At 44.4% G+C, this 12,629-nt stretch overlaps 1 protein-coding gene across 2 annotated transcripts in view; it reads left to right on the forward strand.

Annotated features, from left to right (window-relative positions):
- The window catches only part of larp1 (La ribonucleoprotein 1, translational regulator), a 173,607-nt gene that overhangs the window by 111,667 nt on the left and 49,311 nt on the right, over window positions 1–12,629 (forward strand). For both annotated transcript variants that reach the window (XM_084320915.1, XM_084320916.1), the window contains exons 4-5: window positions 4,603–4,797; window positions 8,872–9,022. In XM_084320915.1, coding sequence (XP_084177041.1) covers window positions 4,603–4,797; window positions 8,872–9,022 — 346 coding nt within the window. The remainder of the gene's footprint in view (window positions 1–4,602; window positions 4,798–8,871; window positions 9,023–12,629) is intronic.

The following is a 12,629-nucleotide window of genomic DNA, read 5'->3' on the forward strand; positions in this document are numbered from 1 at the left end:
AAAAATATATATATACAGGTATATAAAAATATAAAGTGAAAACCGTTTATTTTTTTAATAGAAGTGCGGTACCACCGCATCCCGCAGTGATTAGTCATACCGCGACAGCCCTAATATCAGGCCTTCGTGCAGCCACTGACTGCGCACCTGCCGCGCCCCCGTCGTTCCCAGAGACGGGGGTCGGGCCCAACCCCCCCACGACGGATGTGTCTTATTTGACTCATCTTACAGTAGCAACAGTAGCCCATCAACCCCTCAGAACAGGGCAGGTGGCAGGTTCTATTTCGGAACCCTGGTCGAGCTCCACGATAGTGTGTCTGTCACTGGTCCAATGACCCGCGTAACCCCACCTTTTTAGCCAGTAAAGTCTAAGCGTGAGCATGAAGAGGGGGGGGGGGGGGGGGGGCGTGTGGTCCTGGGGTTTCGCCAAGTCCCTGACGAGGAAGATCCTGGTCACGTCACTGTGGCCAGGAATAGCCAAGGGGGCTGGTAGCGGGAGCTAGCGGCGACTGGGGCCACTGGCCTGTCTATGGGAGGGAAGGGATGTCCTTTTAGGGATCCCCTACAATGAAGGCACCCCTGAATCTGTGCTGCTGCTATTCTTAGGGGGGCCTGGCTGGCCGTAGCAGCAGTACGTTGCTCACCACGTAACATTTAAAGCTATAAATCACTCTCTTAACCGTACGGACTACCCTCTCTGTGAACGACTGAAACTTGAGACTTAAGATTGGTTTTGGTATTGAGGCTTCAGAGAGTGGTGTGCTGGGATAGTGAGGGACGAAGCCTTCCTATTGCCCCAGATCTTACACGTTTGGTAACAAAAAAGAAAGAAGGTCGCATTCCAACAGTCGGTAGTGTCTAGAATCACCCGGAAGGACGTTTTGATAAGAAAAACCAGGTTTACTGCCTTAACGATCCAAATAAAAAAGCAGTCATTGCGCTAAAAAGGACAATCACTTAAAACAAGCTAAATTGTATAAAAGATCACAAGGTCGATTAGTCCAGTGACTATCGAATAGCAATTTGATGAGTTTTCCCCATCCCTAGTGTGAAACAGTGGCTGCCTCACAACGTGATACCTAGGGATGCACAATATATTGGCTGATAATGATTTTTTTCATATCCGTATCGGTCCGATGAGCAAAATTGGGCAAAGATATATCTGCTGGTCGATGTGAACAAATGATTTTGTGTGCATTTGGTAACGTTACTTGCATGTGACGATGCCGCGCAGCACAGGATCGTGGGCTAACATTGTTTCAGTATGTACAAAAATAGAATGAAATGTGTTTTATTTATACATATCGATATCGGTATTGGGCCAAAATGTTCATATCGTTGCATTTCTAGTGATACCATCTCTACAAGTAATGAGAAGGAAAATGCTTCAGAATGACTGAGGACTGTGGGACATTCCCTGCTAACAGACAACCTGAACTGAGGGGATGGATCAGAGGTGAACGGGGGGGGGGGGGGGGGTCGTCACTTCACATTTATCTTGTGAAGCCCCAATAGTCAACACTGGAGCCAGGGGTCGTCACTTTTTGCCGATAACTCTGCATCATTTTCACCAAAAAAGTTATTCATGAACCTATCCCTAAACTTACCCCAGCTCAAACCATTCCCACTTCCTAATTTTTTTTAATTCAATTCATTAAAATATAAAATAAAAAAAAAAAGTGGATCCAGACACTACCTGGCCTATCATTCTGGTTCTCCAGCACCACCCTCCCTAACCCAACCCCCCCCCCCCCCCCTCAATATTTCCTCATTGTTTTAATCTAGGCTAATGCAATATTCTCTGCTCTTCCTGGAAAATGAAAATGGATTCTGTGTAGTGTAGTTTATTCAGATCTTAAAGGGGACATATTATGGAAAATATGTGTTGCCTAGTTTTGTATGGACTTGGCAGTCTGAAATGTTACTTAGTTGCCGGGGGAAATTACATTATGTTCTCCTTGCAGTTTTGCCAGGGTGTAAAGTCTTCAGATTAACAAGCCTTAACGAGCTGTTTAGAATTTCTTCCCCTCGATGATGTCACAATAGGATGAGTTGGCTTTGATTTATCAATTAACTTTTTGGAGCCAGGAACACTGTCTGTCTACCTAATATACTGCCCAGTTTGTAAGCGTTTTCTTTACTCTTGGGTGTTGCATAGCCAGGCAGGGATGGAAATATTTAATAAATTATTTGCTGTGTGCTACACCCAACAAAATCTTTTACTACAAGTCCACAAATTTCAAGGAAGTCGTATTAAAATAGTTGAGAAGATACATAGTGATGCACCGATGTGAAAATTGTGGCCGATACCGATAACCGATATTAATATTGCTGTTCTGGCCGATACCGATATTTACCGATGTCGATATCTCTGTATAGAAAACACTTTTTTATGATAATCAAATAAAGAGCTATTTTCCAAAACGCATAATTTCTTTACTTTTGTAACTTATTTTCAGAAATGACTGATATTTTGAAACTATTTAAGGTCAAAACATGTAAAAAGATTTTTTTTTTTTTTTTTTTTTTTATAAATATCGGCCCTATCTTGATATCGGACCGATACCGTTGTGTAAAAAAACGGCCATATCGGCGGCCGATATATCGTGCATCACTAAAGATACATAATATGTCCCCTTTTAATGTAACGGTATACTACAGTGGTATCCATTGTCTACATCCATGTTCCTGTGTTGAATTGACCATATTCACACAGTGGCCATTTTTCTCTTTATGTCATGCTCAGGTTGGGTTCCCCATGACATATAGAGCAAAATGGCCGCAATGTGAATATGGCCAACGACAGCGGATTCTGCAGAATGATTCAGCATGCTGATCTCATCGCCATTGTCTCGGCCAACGTGCTGTCCGTGCCGTGATTGATTCACAACACACACTCACACTCGGACATTGAAACGCTGACATCCTGTTTTCAAAGCATTGTTCTTCATCATTCTACACATCCGTGTCAACTCTGCCTCTCTACTGAAATTACTTTTTTTAATTTCCCAAAAGTTGTATATGTGGCTTTATTGGTATACCTTATGTAAGATGATGTAAATTCACGTTGGAGAAATTTATAATTCTATAAATGAATGGCTTCGAAATGAGGATGGTTGACTTGTTTCAATGAAAAAACGATTAATCATTTAACGGTGATGCAAGTGGTGTTTTTTTGTGTTTTTTTACGTGTTGAATAGCTCTACATTCCGACAGCCATCGCTGATATAGAGTTGTCAGCAACATGGGTCTACCTGTCCCTCCACTCTGCAATAAACAGAAAATGAATTTTCTGGTATCTTGTTTTCACTTTATCCAATCAGGAGACAGAACTGCAAAAAAATTCTGACAAAAATAAGAAATAAATAAGAAATAAGCAAATGTGTTTTTGAAACAAGTAAAATAAATAAGCAGATTTGGCTTGACAATATTTCTTGAAACAAGTAAAAAAAATCTAGGGTTCTAACTTCTCTCTCTTGATTGAATAAAGGGGGGAGCAATACCAGAACATGTATTTTGTGTTTACTGCAGAGCAGAGGGACTGAGAGACGAAGGTTACTGACCAAACACTCTTATCAGTGATGGCTGTCAGAATGTAGAGCTATTTAACACTTATTTTAACAAATAAACCACTTGCATCACCTTTTTAAATGATTAATCATTACAGCCCCTTTTAATAACGATGGTAGAAGTTATTCTTGGCAGATACCATAATCATGAACCCATGACCCTGAGGCATTTAGCTGATGCTTGTTACCCTATATATAGCATGGAGAGCACTTTCAAGCATTTTCAATATGCTTGATTGCAGCAGTCAAAGGGGGCAGTTCAACCTTAATCCTATGGTTTTCTTGTACGTGTGATAATTGGACGTGTAACTCGCCGACTTGTTCTGTTCCTCGAGAGCTCAGCCGAGAAATTCCTCAGAGTTATGTCACCCGGAGTAGAGCGGACCTCTAGCGAACCGCAGACAACTTGTTTCCTCAACCATTTCTTCAACGTTCCAGTTGGGCCTAATACAGTTGGAAATAGTTGAGAAAATTAGTGTCTGCAGTTCGCTAGATGTCTGCTCTCCTCGGTGATCACCTGGAGGAATTTCTCTGGCTGCGGCTGAGCTCTCGGGCACTAAACACATGTCCTGATTATCACACGTCCTCCTGTGATTAATGTTGAAAGTGGTCGAAGTGCTCCTTTAACCCTTTCACTGCCACACGGGTCGCCGTCGGTTGTGTGATAGTAAAGGGGTAACCTTCTGTCGTGTGGCAGTGAAAGGGTTAACCGGCTGCCGTGCGGCAGTGAAAGTGTTAACCGTCTGTGTATTGTCGCAGTGAAAGGGTTAACTGTTTTGGTAGTGCGGCGGTGAAAGGGTTAATACCTAATGGAGTGCCACAGTAAACCGTCTCTTTAAGGTTAAGGTTTTAGAGTTAGCCTTGTCCGTCCGTCTGCGTGTATGTGTTCCCATGCATACCATTCCGTGTCTGTCAACATGTGTGTGTGCGAGTACACATCTCTGTCCATCTCCCCTCTAAACTCCCCTCCCTCCCTCCCCCCTCCTCATCTCCTCCTCCCTCCACCCCCCTCCCTCCACCCTCCTCTGCTCAGATGGAGGTAGTGACACGGACCGTGTCCTGCCCCGGCACAGTCAAACAGGTCCGAGACTCTCGGAGAGTCCCCCCCGTAAGTGTGCCGTCCTCCTCCAGCCCCAGGGGAGAACAGCCCAGTCCCAGCCTGGAGAGACAGTCTGCCTGTGGAGAGACGTGCCTGTCTGAAAGCTCACGCTGCCTGCATTCTATTTCAGTAGGCATTTGGTGTATTTACCGGTACTCGCTCAGAACATCTTGACACGATACATGATCACATGCATTATACCAACCACCCCGTTTTTTTAAATGATGGATCTTTGAGTGTGTGTGTTTTTATAATTTTTTTCTGCATATAATTTAGCGGGTTGGATACAGTATGAGCTTTCAGACAAAGCGTCTGTGACTGCTGGGATCCTGGGATGCTGATTAAGGGGTTCTGGGAAGCGGGATTACACAGTCAACTAGATAACTTTAGAATTAGAATCTCACAATTTGTTGTCATCGTTATGTATGCCTGATTGATATGGAAATATCTTAATATTCAAGTTTTAGTTTTATTAGATGACCAAAACGTCAACATAAGCCATATAGTCGAAAACATTTCTTACAGCTTTTTTTTCTTCTTCTGGCTAACTGTGTAACCCAGCTTCCTGCTCTTTGAGTGGAGAGATGAGGAGGAGATAACATTGTCACCGAGGCTGTTAGAAGTGGGAATACAGGACACACTTGCCGTCACCGGCTGCAGGTGGGGTTTGCTACAGACTGGTGAGACTCTGTGGCACACCTGCTGTATCCCCAGTTCTCACGGCCTCTGATAATGATGTCTCACCCCCCCCCCCCCCCCCCTTTGATACGCTGTAAGCTTTGCTAGGGGGATACCTTGACAACTTGATACCTTGTCATGTTGGGGGCGAAGAGTTTCTCTTGTGTGTTGGCTGCTAAGTTAACAGGAGAGAGAAAAAAAGTGTTGTTGGCGTTTTATCACTGAAACCAATGTGTGCATTTAAACGTTGGTCTCAGAGAGGAATGCTAACAAAGCTCACACCGTTTTTCTGTGTTACTGTAACTTGAATTCCAAATAGGGACGCTTTTTTCCCTGCAATGTGACGAAGTGCAAATAATACACTGCAATTCAGAATGTCAAGGTATTGTATATCCCTTTTTTTCTTTTAATGGTGAAGTCTGGGGTTGTGAAAGCTGGTCCCCTAATTAGCAATCCAGGGCACCTCCCCTCCCAGAGCAGATCTGCAGAGTGTGGGGGGGGGGGGGGGGGGGGGGGGCTGACAAGGCCACGGACTGGGGGGGAATCTGTATGGTGGTGGTGGAATTTATGGAATGATCTACCGATAATGGGATTGTTGTTACTGTTGTGATATTAGAAGAACTAATGGCCGTTGTCTGAATGCATATAATGTTATTCCTATGGTCTGGTCTAAGACAGCCCAAGCAATGTTAATGAACACAAACGAGACTCTCCCAAAAGCAGAGTGCTGCTAACTCAAACTTGTGATGTCATCGGGTGTACAGTGTGGAGCTGCTCCATAGACAAAAATAATCTATAGATGATGATGAAAGATTTTATAGATGACACCGAGAGCACCCAGGGGAATGCTCTTAAGAATACAGGTAGCCTACATTTTCTGTTTTAGAACAGAGAACCCTACTATAGAATAAAGCTCAATTGGATATATAAAAAAAAAAAAAGGAAAATAAAAATTCAGTGGGTCCACAAAATCAGTCTCCCATTCATTCTCAATAGAGCAGCTCCAGACTTTATACCTGATGACATCACACATTTGAGTCTTACTTCTCTGGTTTCTGCCTTTCTGGGAGAGTAGCTCATGTTCACAAATATTGAATAAACCTTCCTAGGCCGTGTAAATAACATACAGGGATTCATGGTGTTCCCCTTTAATTGTAACTTTGATGTGCAGCCTTGATTAACTCGACTCAACCACAGGTGATCACCATTAGGAGTATCTGTTTGTGAATTATAATATTGTACTTGGTCACGTGCCATTGCCTGGATGGCGAACGATTAATATGCATAATGGTCAATATTGCATCCCCAGAACAGTTAAATTGCACGTCCTGTACTTCACTTGCTGTTGATGTTGTCAAGCAAGGAACTACCATTGCATGCTGGAATTATTGCTGCAGTGAATGAGGATGTTTGAGCAGGTTGAAATAAGGAAACCTCCATCATGTGGAGCAGTTGTGAGTCTTTGACTAAGTAACTACCGCCGCATTAGACTAAACAAACTCAACTTAAGTGAGCTTAAAACAATGCTTTGCATGGTGTGTTTATGCAAAATGTTTTGGACCATCAAGCTTTGCAGATGGATCCGTCGATGGTAGTTGAGCTACAGTAACATGCAGAACAGGTTGGAATGTTGTTTGATTTGACTAAACTCAAATATCCACCATGTGAAAGAAGATCATTAAAATGTGCTACTACTACTACACTATGTACAATGAACTCTTCCCAGACTTGTTTTGTGTGTTAGCTCAGAGCCTTGGGCTTGATCAGGGGTAGTAGTTACCTGTTAGCTCAGAGCCTTGGCCTTGACCAGGGGGAGAAGAAGTTAGCTGTTAGCTCAGAGCCTTGGGCTTGATCAGGGGGAGAAGAAGTTAGCTGTTAGCTCAGAGCCTTGGGCTTGATCAGGGGTAGTAGTTACCTGTTAGCTCAGAGCCTTGGCCTTGACCAGGGGGAGAAGAAGTTAGCTGTTAGCTCAGAGCCTTGGGCTTGATCAGGGGTAGTAGTTACCTGTTAGCTCAGAGCCTTGGCCTTGACCAGGGGGAGAAGAAGTTAGCTGTTAGCTCAGAGCCTTGGGCTTGATCAGGGGGAGAAGAAGTTAGCTGTTAGCTCAGAGCCTTGGGCTTGATCAGGGGGAGAAGAAGTTAGCTGTTAGCTCAGAGCCTTGGGCTTGATCAGGGGGAGAAGAAGTTAGCTGTTAGCTCAGAGCCTTGGGCTTGATCAGGGGGAGAAGAAGTTAGCTGTTAGCTCAGAGCCTTGGGCTTGATCAGGGGTAGTAGTTACCTGTTAGCTCAGAGCCTTGGCCTTGACCAGGGGGAGAAGAAGTTAGCTGTTAGCTCAGAGCCTTGGACTTGATCAGGGGTAGTAGTTACCTGTTGGCTCAGAGCCTTGGCCTTGACCAGGGGGAGAAGAAGTTAGCTGTTAGCTCAGAGCCTTGGGCTTGATCAGGGGGAGAAGAAGTTAGCTGTTAGCTCAGAGCCTTGGGCTTGATCAGGGGGAGAAGAAGTTAGCTGTTAGCTCAGAGCCTTGGGCTTGATCAGGGGGAGAAGAAGTTAGCTGTTAGCTCAGAGCCTTGGGCTTGATCAGGGGTAGTAGTTACCCGTTAGCTCAGAGCCTTGGGCTTGACCAGGGGGAGAATAAGTTAGCTGTTAGCTCAGAGCCTTGGACTTGATCAGGGGTAGTAGTTACCTGTTGGCTCAGAGCCTTGGGCTTGACCAGGGGGAGAAGAAGTTAGCTGTTAGTTCAGAGCCTTGGGCTTGATCAGGGGTAGTAGTTACCTGTTGGCTCAGAGCCTTGGGCTTGACCAGGGGGAGAAGAAGTTAGCTGTTAGTTCAGAGCCTTGGGCTTGATCAGGGGGGAGAAGAAGTTAGCTGTTAGCTCAGAGCATTGGGCTTGACGAGGGGGAGAAGAAGTTAGCCGTTAGCTCAGAGCATTGGGCTTGACCAGGGGGAGAAGAAGTTAGCCGTTAGCTCAGAGCCTTGGGCTTGACCAGGGGGAGAAGAAGTTAGCCGTTAGCTCAGAGCCTTGGGCTTGATCAGGGGTAGTAGTTACCAGTTAGCTAAGAGCCTTGGACTTGACCAGGAGAAGAAGTTAGCTGTTAGCTCAGAGACTTGGACTTGACCAGGAGAAGAAGTTAGCTCTTAGCTCAGAGCTGTGTGCTTGACCAGGAGAGAAGTGACCTGTTCAGGCACTCTGCTCCTCCAATCAATCATTACAATGAGACCGAATCAAGAGACGTTTAATAAAAAAGACCAAAGCGCCTGGGAAGTCGTCCCTGTCACTTTCTTGACCTCTAGAATAGCAACACTGTTGCAGCAAAGAAGTGTAGGCCCACCTCTCGCTTTAAATAGATTCTATTTATATAGGCCATGTAAAACACTTGTTTTTTTTCTCCACATTTACACGTGGCCAGTCATGTCATGCCCAGTTCTATGTAATCCAGTCCCTTGGTGATAGAACCAGTGTGCAAATCCAGGTCACCCCTTTTTCTAAGTGTCTCGCCTCTTGTGTTAACCCGCCTCCTCTCCCCAGGCCCCGAAGAGAACCGTAGCCAAGAAGGAGTCGAAGGAGAAGCGAGAGAGCAATGAGGAGAGCAAGGAGAACCTGAAGGCCAAGTCTGATGACTCGGGGGAGGAGAAGAACGGCGAGGATGACTCTCAGAAGAACGGACAGAAGAAGAAAGGTGACCTTTTTCTTTTCGTTTGTCTTTTTTCCGTGACTATTCGACTAGAGGCTTTTCACAGTCAGTGGCGTTGTGGCGACGTGTTGGTGTGGATGACAACCTCTTTCTGCACTGGTGTCACGGTTTACCACACCATGTTACCCCATGAAATCAAAATAGATGTTTAAGTTCTTGTTCTTGTGCTGATTGTCACCTATACGCCAGTATCTGTCCCAACAATGACAAAAAGCTTTTGTAGGTATTCTTAATGGTATTTTAGAGTTTGTCATTTCCTGGAAGACGATAAAAAAATGTTGTTGAGTCATGTACTAATTTTGCTTCGAATTAAATGCTTTTCATTGACATTGACAGCACATTGTAGCTTGCTAGCTAATGATGCTTACATCAGCTTTCTAATGTTACTAACGTTGCATAACGTTGCTAATGTCAAGCTTGCTAGCTAATGGGTTGACCGTAACAGCGTATTCAGCACTATTGGCTACTGTAAACGCCAATCAATTATCCGTGACGAGTCCCTCCCTAGCTCCCTAGAAGAAACTCATAAATCAATCTGAATCAAATTGCATTCTGCTAGCCGTTTCATGGGGACTTTAAGAATTCTACCTCCAAACAGTTGTTAACTATTTCTAAAAGAGAAGAAGTGGTCGTTCTCGGCTCAGTTCCAGTATGCAGAGTAAGGTGATCTGGGAAGAAAAGGAGAACTAGTGCACTTCAAAAACACTTGTGTTAAAGGAACACGCCAACATAATAGGAAATGTGCTTAGTCTTCTCCAGAGTCAGACAAGAAGATAGATACCACTTTCCTCTCTTATGCATTCAGTAGAAAGCTATCCTAACTTAGCACAAATTAATGGAAGCAGATACGGACCAGCTAGGCTAGCTGTTGGCCAAAAACACCCCTCCCAGATTTTTAAGCTCGGTTAGTGGTCTGTATCCGCTTTTGTTCATTTGTGCTAAGCTAGGCTAGCTTGCAGCTGGGTAGCTTTCTACCGAACGCACAGAGAGGAAATTGGTATCCATCTTCTTGTCTGACTCTGGAGAAGACTGTCGGCGCATTTCCGATAATGTTGGCGTGTTCCTTTTTTTAAATGCCTTTATTATCCCAAATTTCCCCAAGATGGAAATAATCAATAAAGGAATATCTTATCTTATCTTGGCATTTCCAAAGGATTATAATGAATAATATACCAGCTTAAAAGCCACAAGCCATATTTACTGGCGCGTTCTGTCCAAAAAGCTCTTGTCTGGTCAATGGCACAGAATGGAAACTGATCTAAGATGAGATGTTCCTTTTATTAATCCCCTTGAGCAAATTCAGGGGTCATAGCAGCACAGCGGAGGGGGAGCGGAGGTATAGGCAGGGTAATGGAGGTAAAAATATGTGAATAAGAATAAATGTGAGAACAAGATGTGTATAAAAATAATAAAGATGGGGGTCTAATCTGCCGGACAGGTGAGTCATATGTTACTCTATCAATAATGATAATAACACAATGACAGGTAAGACATATGTTACTCTATCAATAATGATAACACAATGACAGGTGAGACATACTGTATGTTACTCTATCAATAATGACACAATGCAACTATGTACACCCCCCCCCCCCCCCCCCCCCCATATTGTAAGTCAACCCCATGCACAAATATATATATAGCTAACCTAAGTCTACTCTGTACAATGTGCAACACTCCATACAGATCTGTAAATGTAAAATATGCGTATATAAATAAGATCTGAGGTGCTAGTAGTCAAGTCAGCCAGAACTGTAGGTTTACCACGTGACGCCAGAGAGACTCCAGACCCCAGTCTCAAAGTAGCAGGTCTCTGACTGCAGAAGGTCATAACAAACACAGTTACACCATCAAAAATGCGAGATATTGTGATGGGATATTTCAGGCCGCATGGCCCTTTTAGACATAATTATTTGACTTCCCCTCTCAACGTCGTTCATTTGTTGTGTTATCTCTCAACCACGTTGTGAATGACGTGCAAAGCAGTGGGATGACAGATTGGCAGCTTTGAAGGGCTGTTAACGATCTGTACTTGGGACGTTTAACACGGGCACCGTTTGAACTCCAGCCTACAGCAGAGAAAGTACTAGGAAGGTCCTGATAGCTGGGAGCTGTTTTGGCAGCAGTAAAAGGTTTAAATTCCACTAGCCAGCCAGCTACTCCGCCAGTTAGCCACTTGAGATTTTTCTGACCTTCAAAACTGGATTGTCCTTCTTAGGTTAGAGAGAGGGGGTGGGAGGTTAAAAAGGAAGAAACCTCTGCCTCTTCCGTGTGCTTTTCTTTTCACTCTTATCCTCTCTCTCTACCTCTGTGTGTGTGTCTCTCTCTCTCTCTCTCTCTCTCTCTCTCTCTCTCTCTCTCTCTCTCTCTCTCTCTCTTTCTCTTTACCTCTATCCAGTCAGCAGATAGATAGGCGCAGGGCCACGTCACTTTAAACTGCTAGCTTCCACTGTGGCGTCAAACATTCCCAGTGTCTGACACACTTCTACACACACATAATGCACACCGCTCTCTCTCTCTCAGCAAGCAGGCGGCTGAGGCTGCCTGGTGGCTAAAAAAGGAACTGCAACAGTCGAGCAGTGGGAGGAATGGACATCTGTATATAAAACATGTCTGCCCCCATGTTTGTTGATGTCATCCAGTGCCTCTGAACTACCCCACAGTGCAAAGTGGTTAACCAGGGCTGGTGATATGGTCCAACTTAGGGCTGGGCGATATGACGATATTATATAAATATCGGGTACAGTTCATTAACGATACACTTTTTAAACGTATCGTGGATATCGTGATGTTTTGCCCTCGCGTTAGAGGCCGCCGCGGCTGAGATGAGACTTACAAGCGCAGTGCTAAATGCTTTCCTCTCCCTCTCGCCGCTCCCTCTCGCAGAAAAAAAAAAGTCAGTCACACACACACGTGCCCAAATTATGTCATCTACACGTACATACACGCACGCAAGCGCACACACCTAGCCAGAGACAGAGAGGCGGTGGCTCGGTGCTAGGGATTTCCCCCTGAAACCCAGGAGTAAGCTCTGACGTTAACGCTACTGCTATCGGTAAGTTAGTCTATGAGCGGATTAGCTACGGAGCTAACAGAGTGTACCATCCATCTGCGACGCAACAGTGGCAGCAACAGTGGACACGGAGTAATGTTAACGTTATGTCGAGTTCATACTACACTACACGTATGAACTCGACATAACGTTAACGTTACTCCGTTTCCATGAAGTGTATTCCACTAAAGGGCTATTATCGTGTCTTTATCTGGAATTACTAGAAATCTCAAACTATACTCTTATTCAAAACGGAAATGTACCGATGAAAAAACAATCCGTTTCTTCATGTTGACTGCAAGCAAGTCATTGATAAGCAACGGGTGTATTAGACCCATAGCCATAATTTAAGATATAGTTTAAGCGTTCGCAAATATCCCCGTCCTCCCATTGATTAAAGCGGTGGCAATCTGGACCTAATTTGGTCATATGGGCGTGGCTCTGAATGAGTTAATATACTGTATACCTCCCAGACATACATGGAACACATCTGCTTTTGCTGTTTGCTACCAAATCAAAGATGGACACGTTACCAAGCTT

The sequence above is a fragment of the Notolepis coatsorum genome (genome assembly GCF_963971535.1).
Source record: "Notolepis coatsorum genome assembly, chromosome: 8".
NCBI lineage: Eukaryota > Metazoa > Chordata > Actinopteri > Aulopiformes > Paralepididae > Notolepis > Notolepis coatsorum.